The sequence below is a fragment of the Eucalyptus grandis genome, chromosome 5, assembly GCF_016545825.1.
Source record: "Eucalyptus grandis isolate ANBG69807.140 chromosome 5, ASM1654582v1, whole genome shotgun sequence".
In the NCBI taxonomy this organism is placed as follows: Eukaryota; Viridiplantae; Streptophyta; class Magnoliopsida; order Myrtales; family Myrtaceae; genus Eucalyptus; species Eucalyptus grandis.
This window is the reverse complement of record NC_052616.1, coordinates 12,836,093-12,856,660: the sequence shown is the minus strand read 5'-3', so window position 1 is coordinate 12,856,660 and position 20,568 is coordinate 12,836,093. Positions and strand designations below refer to the sequence as shown.

General features: G+C 39.6%; 1 protein-coding gene and 2 pseudogenes across 1 annotated transcript; 2 read left to right on the top strand and 1 right to left on the bottom strand.

Moving 5' to 3' along the window:
- The first annotated feature begins 589 nt into the window (after positions 1-589).
- Positions 590-2,325, top strand: LOC120293171 (annotated as a pseudogene).
- Positions 2,326-2,375: 50 nt separating this feature from the next.
- LOC104456880 lies at positions 2,376-5,831 on the bottom strand (annotated as a pseudogene).
- Positions 5,832-6,264: 433 nt separating this feature from the next.
- On the top strand, positions 6,265-6,726 carry LOC120293634 (1-aminocyclopropane-1-carboxylate oxidase homolog 8-like). The gene has a single exon (XM_039313333.1). It carries the CDS (start codon positions 6,265-6,267, stop codon positions 6,724-6,726), a length of 462 nt encoding a protein of 153 aa, XP_039169267.1.
- The last annotated feature ends 13,842 nt before the right edge of the window (positions 6,727-20,568 follow it).

Sequence of the window (20,568 nt, the reverse complement as noted above, 5' to 3'; positions counted from 1 at the left end):
CGTCACGTACAAGCATGGGGTAAGTGTACACCAGTCGCAACTCTCAAATATTAGATCTATCAATAGCTTCTCAAACCCTCGTTGTTGTCCGCTCTATCCCCACCCATTCTCTAGCCTTCCAAGAAAAGAAAATGCAGTAGTCTTTTGATTTCTTTGAAGTGTCGTCGTTCCCGTGTCTCCAAGTAATTCTTCCAATTCTATCTTTGGTAAATATGGAGCAATGATGCTTAAGACGGTAGTTATTTTTTCGGAACAGTTAATCATCAGAGTGAAAGCCATGAAAGCCATCATTATCTCAAAGTGACGTTAGAAATTCCCGAGTGGAAAAAGACCATTGTTTAAAAATAATCATATTTTCGATAGATTAAGATTAAGTGATAACAACCAATTGAACGATCACAATATAATAATTCAATAATTAGTCATTATGATCTCTTGTGATATTTAGAAAGAAAAAAAAATTATCTTGTGCAATCTAGATGGGTTGACTCATTAATTTATTTTCTAATTGTTACGTAATTCGTTACGGCATCTTGCCTTGTCTACCTTTAAAAGGAAAAAAGAGGGAGAGCGTTGAGATCCGGCGGTATCATCTCGCCCTTTGGCAGCGTTCACATCATTCCTCCTTCCCCCGTCTCTTTCCTCACACCCACCACCACCACCACCACCGCCCCCTCGCATACATCGATCGAACCAGGAATCGGAGTCGAGCCATGGGCGTCACGGACAGCGGTGGACAGGCCTTCGACCGAGCCTAGGAGCTCAAGCAGTTCGAAGAGTCCAAGCTCGGCGTCAAGGGCCTCCTCGACTCCGGCCTCGCCTCCCTCCCTTCCCTCTTCATCCACCCGCCCGAGACCCTCTCCGACCTCAGGCCCGCCCGCCCCCGCCCCGGCTCCATCCCCACCATCGACCTCTCCGGCTGCTGCGACTCCGCCCGCCGCCCCGCCGTCGTCGGGCAGGTGGCGCGCGCTGCCCGCGAGCTCGGCTTCTTGCAGGTGGTCAACCACGGCGTGCCCGTGGAGGTCCTGGACCGCACCGTCGCGACCGTGAAGGCCTTCCACGAGCAGCCGGCGGAGGTGAAGGTGAGGATCTACCGGAGAAAATCGGACACCGGCGTGTCCTTCTTCTCCAACGTCGACCTGTTCCTCTCCAAAGCAGCGAGCTGGAGGTAAGTAAGCCACGAGCATGTGCAATCAAATTCATGAAATTGATGAAAATTAGATTTATAAAAGCTAGATCGGCAAACGACACTACTGAACTGATGTATCATATTATGTCTGAAAAGAAGGCAGAGACACATCCTGATGCGTTGACTGTCGTATTGACAAATTATGCATCATACGGTTAGAGAATTCATTTGGACAAACGAAAGAAAAAATCATTTGAAGAAAAAAGAAATGGGCAAGCGAAAAGATCCAGTTCAATTAATGTCCGGAATGATGATATGCAGGGACACGCTCCAAGTAAGGCTGAGGGCCGAAATTAGCGGATGTGGAAGAGATCCCTGAGGTGTGTAGAAATGAGGTGTTGGAGTGGAACCAGCAGGTCGAACGGCTGGGGAGCATCCTGCTGGGGCTGTTGAGTGAGGGGCTGGGATTGAGTCCTGGCAAGCTGCAGGAATTGACATATGTTTGGATACAAGGATGATGGTGGGGCACTACTATCCGTCCTGTCCCCAGCCCGACCTGACGGTCGGCTTGACATCCCACACGGACCCAGGAGTGATCACGGTGCTCCTGCAGGACCAGGTCGGTGGGTTGCAGGTGAAGCACGGCGATGAGTGGGTGGATGTGACGCTAGTCCTAGGTGCTCTTGTTGTGAACATTGGTGACATCCTTCAGGTAAACTCTCTTTGAGGACTTCGCACCTGAGTAAGTTGAAAAGTTACACTATTGTGACATACAAGTCAATTCACGTGCTTTTGATTTTTTATTTTTCCAGATCATGTCCAACAATGAGTACAAAAGCATAGACCACCGGGTGTTGGCCAACCCTAGCCAAGAGCCACGTGTGTTGATAGCAGTTTTCTGCAACCCAAGCAATCGCGAGAATGAGTTTGGACTGTTCCCAGAGCTTGTGTCCTCAGATAAGCCCGCTGCTTTTCGGCAGTTTGCCTTAAACGAATACATGAGGAGATTCTTTACTAAGGAGTTGGACGGGAAAAGTCTAATAAATTACTTCAGAGCATGATTGAGAGGTGCACAGGTCAAAAGAGGCGAAAAAGAATAAGATGCTTCCTTGTAATACTGAAGGAAATACTGAGTTCTTCCTCAAAACTCTACTAGACGTTGGGTGATTGTTGTTCTTATAATGTTAATTTGCATATATTCGTTTGCACATTCTATGGGTGACAGTAAATTGTGCGATGGATGAAGTTTGTTCGCTAAACTCATTCCAGAGACTGAACCAATCACAGACATGGGAACTCAACAGCAATATTGCACGAGATGAATATTTTACTGTCCACTGGAAAATAGAAGGCAGTATCCTGGAAAACCTATAGAGGCAAAGAAACGAATGAATTTGATTCTTGCCAATTACATGTACAGGCATCTATACTCACGTCTTCCCACTGCCAAACCATTCAGCCATTTCTTCATCGTCCTCAAAGTCTGGTGATTCTGAGTTCCTATAAATTCTGGATGAGCGTGGCTCATCTGGATTTGCCTTTTCCTCTGCAGTCATTCTGCTTCTTTCCAGCATCTTCAGTTTCCACATTTCCCTCTTTTCTGTGTCACGATACACATCGCTCATGCCTCCTGCAATTGGAAAATCAAGAATTCCAGAAACCTCCTTCAATGAGTTTGTTAACTTTGGTTTCTTAGTGACCCCGTTCTCTCCATGCACAAATCTCCACCTATTTGTGACTTGCATTTGACTATTTCTTCTCAGAGACCACATAGAATTTCTATCTTCAACGGCTCCATGACCTTGATGATGATTTCCAGCATCATCCTCTCGTTGAGACAAGCCCTTTGAATTTGATGCTTTAGGCCTTCTATAATCACACTTCAAGTATACCATATTCCTTCTAAAGTTGATGTAATTGCACCTACCAGTCACAGATCCATAAGGGCAGAACAGCTCATGAACAGCTCATGAACAACTATAACTGCTCGATGTAGGTGTTAACTAAAAGAATGGATTAGCAAGAACTCACGGTTCACATTCCCACTCCCCAGGATCGAGTTTCCTTTCCAGGGGTTTCTCTTTGCACTGCAAACATCTAGTATTCTTTGCAAAATTTAAGAAATTGCATCTGCAAAATGCAACAGTTTCTATAAGCAAGGAGCTCTGCTCACCACAAATCAGGGAACAATTGAGAAAAGGCATGAGAAGCAATCACTTGTCACATATCCAGTCTCCTTTCTTTAGCAGAAGATGATCTTGGTCTTCCTGTAGTTGATTCAGTCTTTCCTGAGAAAAAGTATCGCATGCAAGCATTTGATGTTCTTAGCAAAGTTTAAGAAGTTGCACCTGCCATATGCAGTATTATATCAAATATTCGGAGCAAAATCAAATTAATCAATAGGATGTTAACAATTGCATTACTTGGGGCAATGCCAATCTCCTTGTTTCATTGGAACATCATTGTAGTCTCTCTCTTCCAAACTTGAATGCCAGGACAAATCACCAGCTGGTGTGGGTTTCAACAAATCAGAGCCAAGTACATTGGTGCCATACTCTGCCATTTGCTTTAGCAGTGCTCTGACTGATTCCTTAACTGTTCTAGTCAGACATGGTTTATTCTCCACAGTATCACTTATGGGGTCAAGTCCGTATGTCAACAAGATTTGCATAACATCAACCGTGCGCCCTCCTTCAGCTTCATGCGCCTTCACAAATGCTCTCTCACAGTTTCCCCTCAAGTTGCAGGAGCTGCAAACCTGGCAAAGCAGCTGTCTGTAATGAGTATGACTGATGAAACTATATAATCTAAAGATTACTGGAAGTCTTTAAGAAGAGAACGTACATTTCCCTCATCGATGCCCACATGTGCCCTCGAGTGCTTACCAGAGTTCACCACTTTTCTGTCAGTGCTGGGGCATCCACACCCTGCTATGACCTGAATATGTTTCTTTGACAAATACCTATCAGGAAATGTCTTGTTAAAAACCTTCTGAATATGAGTTAAGCGACTCTTTCTATATGTAAATGAGGAAACCTCCGATTTCTCAAGTAAAGCTATGTTGTCGGATGCCTATTTGGTGATGATATTGCATTGGACAGTCATTAGCCACATTGAATATCTAACCTCTGAATCAGAATGCATACCGTCAAATTGATTACCAGCTAAATTTTTAAAATGCATTATTATCACATGCCCAATGTAATACGAATCGCCTCTTTTCAGGTCACGTGCCATCAAAAATATTTGGCTCCAGATTCTAGTCAAATACTTCATTTCTAGAGAAAGGCATAGTAACATAGAAAGGCCTGATAGTGGATGGGCAAGCTTGACACCTAAAGGCAAGTCCTGTGGATTCTCTTTTCTAAGTAAAGGAGGACGCACATAAGGCACCATGTTGTTGCCACTATGCAGAAAAAGACGGACTAAGATGCCAACTAAGGTGCTTTTAACAATATTACATTTAGCTTACTAACAGAATTCTGGATAAAAGAAAGCTCGGGAGAAAATGTCTACATTTCTAAAAAATGGTCACTTGTATCGCTTACAAAAATAAATGATGAAAAATATTTTCATCATCCACAAAAATATTTAAACATATATTGTTATCAATTATGAAAACATTTACAAGTGACTAATTATTTCAAAAGATACAAGCGATCATTTCTAAGAAAATATTTTTCAAACCATTCATTTTTTGCAAAACAAACAAATTACAAATCTATGGATATATGATAATAGGCCATTACTTCATAGTTGACACAACATGGTGATATTATCCAAAACAACTTGACCATTCACAAATAACTACTCCATACTTTTCTTTCTCCATGTTTTCAAAATGAACAAAAAAAAAAAGAGAACTTTTTTCCTTCGCGATGTTGTGATTTTTGGCCTGGTTTGAAGACAGTGGAGTTCCGATTCCCATAACTAGCATGCTCTTAACCTCAAAGCAAGAGAAATATAAATTTTGGCCAGGAATGACAGTCAAACGTGACAGAGTTAGCTCTCTAAATGACGATATGCTGGTGGGTATTTAAATGCAGCATTTAACAAGAACCTGGAGAAAGTTTGAACTCTCATCAAGCTCATATGAGCAATACATTCACAACGATCAGAACGAGGCTTATAACGAACTATGTTCCGAAGAAGCCCTGCCTACCCACAAAATATATACTCCTCAAGAAGGCACAGAGGTCTATTACCTCACCATCATCACCCAAGCCCAATGTCTCTGTAATTAAATCAAACAGGTAAAGCGCACCAACCGAAGGTCATTCCTTTCAGTACCTCAAAACGTCGTATCTGTCGCGGGCGAAATTCAGGCATGCGGTTCTAATGAGATTCGATTCTTTCGGACCCAACTCCACATTCTGGAACGGGTTGCCCTCCGCATCAAAGTAACCTCCCTTCGACAGAAGCACCATCAAATCCACCCACTCGGGCCACGGATGCGAAATCTGAGCCGCCGCCGCCGCCGCTGTCGACTTAGAGGGCTCCGTCCGATGGAAGTTATTCTCCATCCCCGAAGCGAATCGGGGAATTGGGTTGATGGGTTTCGAAGACTCGAGCTCCCCAAGCACATCGTTGCCAGGGAAATCGAGCTCGGAGTCGGGGTTCGGGGCATCGGTGTACTGGCGAGAACGAGCTGAGGTAACGACGAATCTGAGGTTGGGGAAGTGATTTTTCAGATGCCAACGACTTGTTGGGAAGAGCTTGTACACTATAATATAAGGTCCACCTTGTATTTTTCCGTTTTTTCAAACTCAATAATTACTTGATCATGACATATAATGTTTGACCAAATGAGGTTATGACTAGGTGTCATGAAAGTATCAAGGGACCATGCTTTTTATTACATTACTTAAATATCAAACTAGATTATCATTTGATAACTTAAATTTTTAAATTTCAAAAGTCTTAATGTTGAATTTAAATCAAGCCCTCATCTAACAAGCACATTAACTAAAGACAAGACATGATGAACCAACTCATCTTTTGGCACGCGACAACTTCTATCATGTACCCAATCTTTTGAATGTCATGGTCCCCCTAAAATCAACCCCCTTACCTCCTCCTACAAAACACCCACCCACCCAAGCAAAGTTTAGGAGGAGAAGAAGATGATAGGAACCATGATTGGTGTCACCATCGCCAATGAACAACAAGCCCTCGACAGAGCCCAAGAGGTCCGGCAATTTGAAGACTCCAACCTCGGAGTCAAAGGCCTCCTCGACTCGGACCTCTCCACTCTCCCTCCCATGTTCATCCACTCGCCCAACCTTCTATCCAGCCTCAAGCCTATTGTTAGGCTCAAGACCGATTCAATCCCCATCATTGATCTCTCCGGCTCCAACTCCGACCGACGACCCTCAGTCATCGAGGAAGTTGCACTTGCTGCTCATGAGTTTGGCTTCTTCAAAATAGTACATCATGGTGTGCCCATGGAGGTCCTGGGTGAAACGATCGTGGCAGTGAAAGCGTTCCATGAGCAACCAGCGGAGGTGATGGCTAGGATCTATCGAAAGGAATATGAGACCAGGGTCACCTTCTTCGCCTCTAGCGTGGACTTGCTTCACTCCAACACGGCTTGCTAGAGGCAATGTGAACGTCAATTTCTATGTCGGGTTGACAAGACAGGGACATTAGTGACTCGAAATTAAGAAAATTACCAAAAAGAGTCTTAAATATGTTGCATGGGAGGCTAATTCAGTTTTAAACATTTTTTATAATTTGTCAATTTAATCATTCAAGCCAATTTTGGCAAGAAAATACTAAAATGGATATCGATTATCTTACGTGACATAGCTGGCACTAATATTGGTAATTTTTTTAACTTTTTTAACTTTTTTATCTTTTTTTTTTTTTTTTTTTTTTTTTTTATGTTAGCCATGCCATGTAAAATTGTTGACATCCATGGCAACGGAGTTCTATCAAAATTGGTGTAGGAAACTGACTCTGTCTTCCCTAGTTTTAAGTCTAGGTCCATTCATGGTATCAAAGCCATGGTTTCATTTGTAGCAAGATCCATTCCATGGGCTTAGTAGGTGAATCTAGTGCTGAGAAGATCCCTTCACATCATGACAGAACCAGAAATACTAGAAGCACCAGTTTCACTCGCTACATCTCCATCCTCTTCAACCCCTTTAGATTTCCGTGTTTCGAATGCTTCTAAGATAGACCATCTTTATGAAGTCTCTCTTAGTTATGAAACCAAGATCGCTGAAACTCAACTTCCCTTTATGAACCCTTATTCCGCTTTTGCTAAACCCACTTTGTCATTTTCTCCCATCTGCTCCATTCATCAACTCATTCACCAAACTCCGAAGGAAGTAAAGGAGTATGTTTAGTCCTCCAAATTTGATCAACATCCTACTCTTGCCACTGAAAATGAATACTTTGTTACCCTCCAGATTTTTCTAGAGTTTCCCAAACAGTGGATTCAACAAGGATATTCTCATGTCCATTATGGAGCTGTTTGTCGTGCTCTTACTTTTCATAGTTGCAAAGGCTTGCCAGTTGTCACAAGAATTGCATTGTTTGATACTAGGTTCCTAGAATACTAGCATGTTTGCATTGGTATTATCCAAACCACTTTGAATACTGGAATGGTCTTCGTAACCTTATATCAAAACTTCAATATAGCTCTTTCAGACCCCCAACTACTCTCATTTCTAAAAGTCCAAGTTCAGCTCACTGAAACTCCTCAAACTGCTGACTCTGTAGTAACAACACTGCACTACCAGATGATCTATCGAGTGCAGAACCATGGTCTTGATTTGAATTTTTACAATGAAAATGAAGATGCTTTATGTTGGAGAAATCCTCTTGAAGTGTTTTGAAGTTGACAAAACGTTTCCATCAGTCTAGTCTGAAGGCTTGCAGACTCTGCTATTTAAAGTCCGAAGATCTCCGACAGACCATACTCAAGACTCAAAGTCTATCCTCATTGACAGTTTCTAATCCGTTGAAGAAAGGCTATCCCGTAACTAGATGTTTCATTAAGGATGTGGCCTTATCGACCGGAGAAGATCTCTTGGCTAGATATGACATAACAGAATCCTTTATTTGATCATAATTGATTTGAAGATTAAGGATCCGATGATTGGCAAAGTATACTTGGAAGGTTCTACTTATGGAAACCGATATCCTGATTGTATGGGCGAACATGATTGATAGGCTATCGACATGTTCCTTTAATAGCTCGAATGATCTTTCTAATTGATTCCGTCCAACGGGTAGATTGGAGGAATTCCTTTGGTAAGTGCCAACGGGTATGATGGCATGAAGGAGTATATAAGGAAGACGTTCCGGTTGTTCGAGAGTGTGCACGATAGAAGAATTCCAAAGTCTGAAGCTCTTTGTTCCTAGTCAATTCATTTGTTGAGCAAAATCGTGTAAACAAAATAGAGTCTATATTCGTGAGAAACCTTGAGGAAGTGTGGTAGAACATTTACACTGTAGAATCAAGGAAAAGCTGTGCTGTAACTTCTCTTTTGTTTATAGTGAAATCCAGCCGGTGGGCTGCCAGTGTGGAAGAGTGGACGTAGGCTTGAAATAAGCCGAACCACTATAAATCTTGTGTTCATTTCTCTCTTTCCTATCCTTTACTTTACTTTGATCATATTTTCCTTTTTATCGATTGCCTAGAATTGCTTCCGTATCTCGAGAATTTGTTTGTTCACCTATTCACCCCCCTCTAGGTGCTTATACTAGCTATCTCAATTGGTATCAGAGCCTGTGTACTCACTTTTGTTGAAGTGTTTTACTTGAGTTAAAGATCCATGGCTAGTATGTTGGCTCCAGGATCGGTAGAAGGGCAAAGCAATACCAGACCACCTTACTTTGATAGAAAGGATTACAACATATGGAAAAACAAGATGAAAGCATTCCTAAGATCAAAGGATCCTCTGGAATGGGACGTTGTAGAAAAAGGAATCATTCCTAAAGCTGCATCTGTCTCAAAAAGAGGAAAAGATGTTGTTGAGTTTAGTGAAATGACTCAAGAAGAGAAAATCAAGAGACAAGCTCTTGATGCAAAAGCAATTTATTCTTTATATTGTGCTTTATCCCCTATTGAATATAACAGAATATCTTCTTGTGTTACAGCTAAAGAAGTCCGGGATAGATTACATATTACCTATGAAGGAACCGATCGAGTGAAAGAGACTAGAATCAACATTCTCCTCGGTCAATATGAAGCCTTCAAAATGAAACCAGGAGAATCTATAACGGATATGTTCAGTCGCTTTATTGAAATCGTGAATGGTCTTGAAAATCAAGGTCAACCAATTTCTGATCCCATGAAAGTAAATAAGCTACTGGGTGGACTCTCCAAGAATTGGAATCACATAAAGACCTCAATAAGAGAGACCCAAAGAATCATGCCACTATCTCGTTGATGAGTTGGTTGGGACTCTTCATCTTATGAAGTGGAACAAATCAATGAAGACGAAGACCCAAAAGGTAAGAAATCCATTGTGTTAAAATTTAATGATGATTCGATGTTGCAGATTCAAGACGATATGGATGATGAGGAACTTGCTCTCATGATAAGAAGATTCGAAAAGCTGAACGAGAAAAAGGAAGAAGATTCAATCCAAAGAAACAAAGTTTTCAAAAGCAACAGACTAAGTCTATTGAGGATGATGAATCAAACAAAGATGTAGTCTCTTTTGAATGTAAGAAAAAGGGACACATCGGACCTAACCGTCCTCTTCTAAGGAAGAAGAAAGGAAAAACTGAAAAGTACCGAAAAGCTCTTAAAGCTGAAACCCGGAGTGATACAGAGTGTGAAGAAAGTGATGATGATTATGCCAATATATGTCTGATGGCACAATCGGATTCAGATTCGAATTCCGAGACAGATTCGACTCGAAAGCGAATTTGAGGTAAATAACTTCAAAATCCCTATTAAGGTTTCAAAGTATATTGATGAATTGTGTTTCAGTCTTAAGACTTCTCTTAAAAGAATTTCCGAACTCAAGAAAGAAAATTCTGCTCTAAAACAACAGAAAACATTTTGAAAGAAAAAAATGAAAAGTTTAGACAAGAATGTTTCTTCTCTTAAAGAAAGTGAAGATAATCTGTTAAAAGAAAATGCATTCTTGAAAAGTGATATCTCAAATATTTCCAAAAGATTTTCTATAGGATTCGAGAAACTGGAAAAAATTCTTTCTGTTCAAAGACTTTATTTTAATAAATCTGGTTTGGGAATGACTGATGAAATCATTCCTTTAATTGATTTTCCTAGGGTGAAGGAAATAATCAAACAAAGACCCATAAGAGATGCTTACAAAAATCATTTTAAAAGAATCTTTGTAAAACCAAGAGGTCGCAATGCTCTCGGATGCTCAAAGTGCAATAGTGCGGATCATTTTGAAAAAGAATGTCCTATGATTTGGAAACCTGTTAAAAGGTATGGGCAAAAACCGCATATCATACTAACACCAATGGACCCAAGAAAATAAGGGTACCAAAGAAGGTTTGAGTTTCTTTTTAAATGCAGGTCACTATCAAGAAAAAGGTAAAATGGTATCTGGATAGTGGATGCTCAAGACACATGACAGGAGACTCAAATTACTTCATAAAGCTTGTTCGAGTAAATGGTGGAAAAGTTTCTTTTGGAGGAAACAACAAAGGAAAAATTGTGGGATTTGGAACTGTAAAGATTGGAAATCTCAAAATCAGCAATGTTTCCTTAGTGGAATGGCTCAATTACAATTTGCTCAGTATTAGTCAGCTATGTGATATTGGTTTCAAAATCAACTTTCAAGAGGGAATATGTTCGAATTAGTAAAGATTCTACTCGTCATTCATGGGTCGAAGACATGGAAATATCTACCCCTTGGATGTGAAACCAGATGAATCACAATGTCTAATCTCAATCCAAGACGAAGCAAACTTATGGCACATAAAGCTTGGGCACGTCAATATGAAGCAAATAGCCAAAATCTCAGCAAAGAAGCTTGTTCGTGGTCTACCCAATTTATCATACCAAAAGTCTGATCTATGTACACCATGTATATTGGGAAAACAGGTAAGAAATTCCTTTAAACCAATAAATCAAGTTTCCACTAACCGTACTGCAGCCTTTCTGCATATGGATCTATTTGGACCAACCGAACACAAAGCATTGGAGGTAAGAAATACCGCCTAGTAATTGTGGATGATTACTCATGATTTACTTGGGTATATTTCTTGGCAAGTAAGTCTGAATCTTTCTCTTACTTTGAAAAGTTTGCTAAAAAGGTTCAAAATGAAAAATTGTATGTTATCTCAAGTATAAGAACAGATCATGGAGGTGAATTTGAAAATCATGATTTTACAAAGTTCGTGATGAATGCGGTCTTCAAGATGTATTCTCTTCTCCATATACTCCGTGAGTAAAATGGAGTTGTGGAAAGAAAAATAGATCTCTTCAAGAAATGGCTAGAACTCTTTTAATTGAAAGTAACATCTCTTCATGTTTTTGGGCTGAAGCAGTTTCTACAAAGCATGTTACATTATAAATAGAGTCTTTCTAAGGCCTATTCTGAAAAAACCCCTATGAACTATTCAAAGAAAATAAGCCTATTGTTTCATATTTTCATGTATTTGGATGCAAATGTTTTATACTGAAAATGCAAATGATCGAGTTGGTAAGTTTGAAGAAAAGTCGATGAAGGCATCTTCCTTGGATATTCAACCACAAGCAAAGCGTCTGAGTCTACAACAAGAAAACTCAAACGGTGGAAGAGTCAATGAATGTTAAATTCCAAGACTCTATGCAAAATGAATCCATTCGACTCATCTTGAAGAATCTGAACTTGCTCCGACTCTACAAAGTCTAAAATAGCTCAAACTTTGAAGGACCAAAGAACAAGTGACTTTTGAAGATTCAAGTGAAGGAAGTGACCATCAATCGACAAATTAACCAGAACTGGAAACATAAGTCCAAATCATCCCAAAGATCTTATTATTGGCGACATCAATGAAGGAATTCGCACAAGATCCAAAAGGCGCGAAGAGTCTAGTGCTGTGGCTCTTATTTCTGAAATTGAACCCAAAAGCATAGAAGAAGCTTTATTTGATGAAAGATGGATTGAAGCTATGCAAGAAGAGCTCAGGCAATTCAGAATTAATGATGTTTGGGAATTAACTCCTAAACCAAAAGGTAAGTCTGTTATTGGAGCTAAATGGGTTTTCAGGAACAAGATGAATGAAAAAGGAAAAGTCATAAGAAACAAGGCAAGGCTCGTGGCCAAGGGATACACATAAGAAGAAGGGATAGACTATGACGAGACTTACGCACCAGTAGCAAGGTTAGAAGCAATTCGATTATTACTTGCTTTTGCTTGTTATAAGAATTTCAGGTTATTCCAAATGGATGTCAAAAGTGCCTTCCTAAATGGATTCATCCAAGAGGAAGTCTATGTGGAACAACCACCTGGGTTTGAAGATCCAAGGAAACCAAATTCAGTATTCAGACTCAAAAAGGCTTTATATGGCTTGAAACAAGCTCCTCGAGCTTGGTACGACAGACTGAGTAAGTTTTTAATTGAAAATGGATTTGTTAAAGGTAGAGTAGACACTACTCTTTTCATTAAAAGAGAAAGCAAGAGTTTTCTACTTGTTCAAATATATATTGATGACATTATTTTTGGATCATCTATTGAAAGTCTGTGCAAGAAATTCTCTAAGACTATGTAGGATGAATTTGAAATGAGCATGATGGGTGAGTTAACCTTCTTTCTTGGACTTCAAGTAAAACAATTGAAGGAAGAAAATTTTATTCATCAAGAAAAATATGCTAATGATATTGTGAAGAAGTTTGGACTGGACAATTGCAAAAAGGCCGATATACCAATGTCAAGCTCCGTGAAGATAGATAAAGATGAAGGAGGAAAGAAAGTCGCCCAAAAGTTATAAAGAAGTATCATCGGTTCACTTCTTTATCTTACTGCTTCTAGACCTGACATTTTGTTTAGTGTTTGCATTTGCGCCAGATTTCAAGCGCACCTAAAGAATCACATTTAAATGCTGCAAAGCGTATTATCAAATATATTGCATCAACTTCAAGCTTTGGTCTCTGGTATCCTAAAAGGGGAGACTTTACTCTTCTTGGGTACTCAAACGCAGACTTAGCCGGATACGAGTTGATAGAAAGAGCACCTCGGTGCAATTGTCAACTACTTGGAGGCGGGACGGTGTCTTGGTTTTCAAGAAAGCAAAGTACAGTAGCTCTCTCTACAGCAGAAGCAGAATATGTAGCTCTTGGAAGTTGCTGTTCACAAATTTTGTGGATAAAACAATAGCTAAGAGACTACGGAATTGAAGATTCATGCACGGAGATTAAATGTGACAACACCAGCGCAATAAATCTCACTAAAAATCCAATTCTTCACTTAAGAGCAAAGCATATAGAGATACGACATCACTTCATTAGAGATCATGTTCAAAATGGAGAAATTATGATTCAGTTTGTTGACTCAAAGAACCAACTGGCAGATATATTTACAAAGCCTTTGGAGAAAAATCAATTTGAAATTATCCGTTCCGGACTCAACATTTTGAGGTTTGAAGAAGTTAAAGTCTAGAGACTCTCGAGACTCGAGACAAGCAAGACTTTGAATGCAAGACTTTGACTGTAAGTTATTCTCTCTCTCTAATCTCATCTTGAAAAGGTACATTCATCAACCGTGTTGATTATTGTTATCTCAATCGCTATCTTTAATTGACGAAATTATTGCATCGTTTCCTTTAGAAAAAGAAGTTATTTTGATGTGACCATTTTTCAAAAAAGGCAGTTATTTTTTAAAAAGGCATCCTTTCACTTTCCATTACGACGATTGGCATCCCCTCCTTACGAATGTCTTATATATAGTCGGTTTTTCCTCGCTTAACTCCAAAACCCTAAAAAGCACCAATCTTCCATTCATGTATTCTTCTCTTATTTAATCTTCGAAAAAGTGGTCATCTTTCTTGAGAAAGTCAAGCAATGAATCTTTCAAAGACTAAGAAAGATGTGGTCTTCAAGAAAGTCTTCGAGGATCGCAAGCAGGGGACCACGGAGAATGAGTGAGGGGCCTATGCACTTCGATCTCACTTTGAAGAAGAAGTGTCTCCAAATCAGCAGGCAGAGCCCACAACATTCTCGCAGCGTCATTCTCCTCCATCTAGTCCTCAAGATGTTGATCATCATCAAAATGAAGAAATCATTGAAGATGCAGACCCTGTAAGAGTTCAAATGCCCTCTTTTATTTATAAGTTGTATCGTGCTTTAAAAGGGATTGGTACTCCATTGAACTATGTGGATGATTTTCTTAAGGACAAAGGATATGGAAATGAATATATCTTTTTGTGAAAAATGGAAAGTTTGGGAATTGCTCGTAAGGGGGTGGCAGAAGAAACCCTTGCAAATATCCCAAGTGACCCTCGTGATTGGGGATTTAATCCGGTGGATGGAAATGATGATGACAAATTATACAACGAATTTCAACCAAGAATGGGAGTTTCGGCAAAAAAATTGAGGAAAAAGGGGAGAGTTGTTTAGATCGAAGGAACAGAAGGATCTATACTCAAAATTGCTGAAGCGTGGGGTGATAAACCCTAGAAGTGTGGATTTTGACTTTCGGATGCTTTGTAAATGTGAACTTAAGGGAAAAATTCGGTCATCTTCAACTTGAGAAATTCTGCTCGACTCCGAGAGAGGCATATCCTCAAATAACTCGCTTATTTCTATTCAAATCTTAGTTTCTTGGATGCGAATAGATTCTCCTTCATGTCAAAGATCAAGACTTTGTTGTGGATATGGATATGCTTTGTAGATGTGTTAGGAGTTGAGAGAGGAAGATATCAACGGATCAAAGTTTCTATTGCTCGTACTACTCGAACTTGTTAAGGACAGGAGAAGAGAGGGAAATATTTCCTATTCAAGGATGAGTGCATTTAACATCTTGCTGCACAAAATTGTAATCAATTGCCTCGGACGAAATCAACTTCCAAGACTGATGTCTCAAGTTCAGAGGCAAAGCTAATGTATGCCATCATCACTGGGAAAAGGTTTTCACTTCCTCACACTATTATGTTCCATATGTATAGAGCTGTGATGAAGGACAGAGGACAACTTTCTTATCCAGGTCTTGTGACGAAGTTATTCAGACATCTGAACATTCAGCCTTCGCAAATTCTTTGTGCTCGATCATGCGATCATATGGTGGTAGGACTGAAAATGGTGACCAAGATGCGTCTGAAGGAACTAAGCAATGCATTGGAGAAATTTAAGGAGAAGACTCCAGTCAAATCTCATCAATTCTCTTCCGCAGAAAAAGGAAAGGGAAGGAGCCCATGGATGCTCCATCTAAGAGAAGAAGAGCTCTCCTCGTTGAGGATGAAGATGATGAGGATAACATCACTATCTCTGCAATGGCTTTGAAGAATCTCAGTCGATCTATTCCAGAGAAAGAGTTAGAACATCAGACAGAAGGAAGAGCAGAGAAAGAAGCAGAGGAAAAAGAAACGGAGAAAAGAGAAGAAGAAGAAGAAGAAGAAAGATATGTTGAGCAAGAGAGAGTTGAAAAAGAAGAAGAAGAGAAAAGAGATCAAGAAGAATGAGAACATAAGGAGCACTCTCCACCTGAAGGCATGAACACAGGGGGAGACTAAGAGAAAAGAGGAATGACCTCAAATCCTGCAACTAGTGAGGGAGTCAGTTGATCCCTAGCAGATCCAGAGGAGGTTTTTGCCTCTCAGTTTCCTGAGGAAGGTCATGAGGTTTCTTCACCAAATCTGCGTGATTATGCTAATTTACCATCATTTGCATTTACTCCATCAGATCGTGCTAATGCCAGTACGCAGATCGACAATTCAGCAGACTTTCGCAGAGTGATGGATATTCTCTTGGAGATGCAAGGTCAGATGTATGCATTGGGATGTGAAGTTTAGAACTTGCAGAATGCAGGACAAGTCTCTTCGGGTTCATTAAAGGATCAAATTCAAGCCCTTTCTCTTCAGATTCAGGCTAATGCTAAGGGTGAGGATGTTGCTCAGCTGAAGGAAGACTTTAAAAGGCTGGAAGGCATCATTCAGTCGATGGGAGATTTTCAGCTTGTTCGTGTTCCCAAGAATCCTTGACTTCATTTTCATCTCAATCTTTTTTATGCTGACAAAAAGGGGGAGAGTTGCGAGACTTGAAAAACTTTGAACTTAAATTTGTTGAACTTTTGGTTTGTTTTGTGGTTTGTTTTGACTTGACTTGTGTGTCTGGATATGGACCAAATTTGGGATTTGGATTTGACTGCTTATTATTAACTACTATTGATATCTTATGGATGGCTTTATTGCATACTTTGGACTAACCTATTTTCGTGGTTGCGAGATTCTAGTGTTATTCATTTAACCATTTATCTATAAGATATGCATATGTGTTTGAGAAATTTTTTGCAGGTCAAAGTTTTCCAAATCACAGAAAGTTTTGTCACCATAAAAAATGGGGAGATTGTTGGAGAAATCATCTTGAAGTGTTTTGAAGTTGACAAAACGTTTCCATCGCCTAGTCGAAGGCTTGCGACTCTGCTATTTAAAGTATGAAGACCTCCGGACAGCCCAGGACTCAAGACTCAAAGTCTATCCTCATTGACATTTTCTAATCCGTTGAAGAAAGACTATCCAGAACTGGATGTTTCATTAAGGATGTGGCCTTATCGACTGGAGAAGATCTCTTGGCTGGATATGACATAACAGAATCCTTTATTTGATCATAATTGATTTGAAGATTAAGGATCCGATGATTGGCAAAGTATACTTGGAAGGTTCTACTTATGGAAACCGAGATCCTGATTGTATGGACGAACATGATTGATGGGCTATCGACATGTTCCTTTAATAGCTCGAATGATCTTTCTAATTGATTCCGTCCAACGGGTAGATTGGAGGAATTCTTTTGGTAAGTGCCAACGGGTATGATGGCATGAAAGAGTATATAAGGAAGATGTTCCAGTTGTTCGAGAGTGTGCACGATAGAAGAATTCTAAAGTCTGAAGCTCCTTGTTCCTAGTCAAATCATTTGTTGAGCAAAATCGTGTAAACAAAAGAGAGTTTATATTCGTGAGAAACCTTGAGGAAGTGTGGTAGAACATCTACACTGTAGAATCAAGGAAAAGCTATGTTGTAACTTCTCTTTTGTTCATAGTGAAATCCAGCTGGTGGGCTGTCAGTGCGGAAGAGTGGACGTAGGCTTGAAATAAGCCGAACTACTATAAATCTTATGTTCATTTCTCTCTTCCCTATCCTTTACTTTACTTTGATCGTACTTTCTTTTCTATCGATTGTCTAGAATTGCTTCCGTATCTCGAGAATTTGTTTGTTCACCTATTCACCCCCCTCTAGGTGCTTATACTAGCTATCTCACTTTATTCATTTCCATGCAACATGATCAAGCATCCTGCATTCATGTTCCCAGATAGATCCTAAGGAAAAGTTGGCCAAGCTCCTTCTAGAGACATGGATTACCAACTATTGCATCGGAACAATAAGCATTTCCGGTCTTCAGACCCCGAATTTGTCAAAAAGAAAAATGGAACCGTTTCCATCAAATTTGGCAAGGAAAAGGAAGAAAGTCCTTCTATCTTCTAGACCCTCTTTATGATTAAACCATGTGTTTCTGAGTCAATCTTCGAGTCAGATCCAAAAAAGCTTGTTCAATACTTCAAAAGTGATGGACATCCTGTCCATATAAGGACCAGTATGGTCACTGTTTCTAGGATCTTTTTTGTCAATGTTCTTATTGTACAAACTCTCCCAATGAGGTAGACCCATATGTAAGACCCCGACGGAAGCACAAGAAGCCAAAGGATACTATGTACCGAAGATATTTAAATAGAGATCCCTCCATTGATACTCTCGGTGAGTGTGATAAATTCTAGTTTATGGTTTCTTAGGGGGTGCATGACAACTAGTAATTTCTATTCTAGAAACAAATTTTCTATTCTAGACTTGTTTCTAGAATAGAAATCCGTTTGGTAAAATTATTCTATTTCTCTATTTCTAAAATAGATTTTTATTCCAAAAATAGATTTGGAATAGAAATCAGAAGTAAAAATTTTTCTTATCGTGTCCTCCATTCGTCATCACTGACCAACGTCCATCGGTTGCCGCCATTGTCGCCGGTTGTAAGGTGCCGCCGCCGCCGGTCGCTAGGTGCTGATCGCTGATCGCCGGTTGCCGTCTAATGGGGCTAGTAAGAACACCTAGGGGTGAATAGGTGTTAAAGAAGTTTTTGTAAGATTTAACAACTTAATTCGTCTTTTGAGAATAATAGACTGAAGATATAAAAGACTGTAAACTGTTATATACGACTACGAATTAAAGTAAAGAGTTTAGGGAAAGAGAATTGAAACACAAAGTTTATAGTGATTCGGCTTAGACGAAGCCTACGTCTACTCTCCCCCGCACTGACAGCCCACTGGCTGGACTCCACTAAAAATCAAAAGAGATTTTACAGTCTCACATATTTGATTCCACAGTGTAGAGACTCTACTATACATCCTCAAGGTCTCGCAAGTATTTAATCTCTCTTTTGAGTACAACTTAAGCTCAGCGATTGAATCAGCAAAGAACTAGGAGTTTCAAACTTTGGAATTTTTCTTTCACGCACACACTTGAATAACTTGAGCATCTGCCTTATATACTCCTTCATGCCATTATAACCGTTGGCACCTTCCAAAGAAGTTCGTCCAATCTACCCATTGGACAAGATCAATTAAGGAGATCTCAAGTTATTTAAGGAATGTGATGATAGCCCACCAATCTTGCTCGCCCATATAATCAAGAACTAGGTTTTCCATAAGTAGAACCTTCCAAGTATACTTCGCCAATAAATAGATCTAATTATCCGAATTGATTACAATAAGAATAATTGATCACGAGATGTTATCTCCAACCGTGAGATCTTCTTCAACCATACGAACCAAATCCTTAAAGATATACTCACATCTAGATAAGTCTTCTTCATCGGTCTGGAAGCTATCAGTGAGGGTAAACTTTAAATCTTGAGTTTGGAGGTCTTCAGACTTTGACGATAGAGTCTCCAAGTCTTCGACTAAACCGATTGAAACATTTTGTCAACTTCAAAACAAATAAAAAAGTTTTTTCCAACAATCTCCTCATTTTTTATGGTGACAAAACTTTCCCGCAAATTTGAACACTTTTGTCTTACAAAACAATACTTAAGCAAAACAAGATATCTCATAAAAGATAAGTAGATTAGGATATATATAGCAACAATTTTGCAATCACAGAAAACATGTTAATCCTGCAAAGCAACTATCCTTTCGATAATCATCATAGCCTAAGTTACTGCAAGCATCAAAAATCAAATCAAACAGTCCAATTCACAACCAAACAAAAGATAAGTCCAAAAATCCAAAAATCAAAAGTCAAATCAAATCTGCATCAAACTTTTCCCCCTTTTTGTCAACAACAAAAAGTGGAGAACAAATAAAAAGAGTTGTCTGAAAATAGAGTTAGAATCATGGCTGTTTTGGAAGGCGAACAAGCTCGAACTCTCCCATAAAATTCAATGTCTTCTCAAGCCTTGCAAAACTCTGCTTCAGTGAATGGAAATCTTTACCCTACATAGTAGACTGCACTTGATTCTTCAAGGCGTTTACTGATCCTGCAAAGACACTAAAGTGGCCATGAAAGTATTCTTAAGATCTTACATCTCATACCCCATAGCATATTGTTGTTTCCTTACATCCAATAGAATCTTCAGCAGTCTCAAAAAGTCTGTTGTTTATGCTGTTGCAGCACTAGGCTCAGCCGAGTCGATTCCTGGAGCTTTGAGAATAAATGGATCTTCAGCAGATTGTTTATCATGACTATGAGTAGATACTTATGGATAATGAGAGGCATACACATCCTCTGGATCTACTGCAGAATGACTCACATCACTAGTAAAGATAGGTGAAGAAATACCTTTTTGTTTAACAACTCCCCCTGTTTGTTTGCTTTTAAGAGGAGTAGACAAATCTTCTTCTAGTATAACTTCAACTTCAGAGTGATGTTTGTTTGCATCATGTGCTCCAGCAATTCCAGTGTCAACCATCTCAAAGTCACTTGATAAGGATACAAACAAAGTTGGCTCAAAAGAGTCTTCTTGACCATGGTCTCTCTCTTCTTCTCTATCTTCTTCTTCCTCTTCTCTTCTTTCTTCCTCTATCCTCCTCTATTCTTCATCTTTCTTCTCTGTCCCTTCTCTCTCTTTTTCTCCTTCTTCTGGCTCTTCTCTTGTCTCTTGAAAGCTGACAAAACTCTTTAAGTTTCTTAAGGCTGAAAGAGTCATTTCATTCTCATCCTCTTCATCCTGCAAGATGAGAGTTCTCTTCCTCTTTACTGGAGCATCCATGGGCTTCTTGCCTTTCCTTTTGGCTGCAGCAAAGTCTTGTTTTGCTTTGATG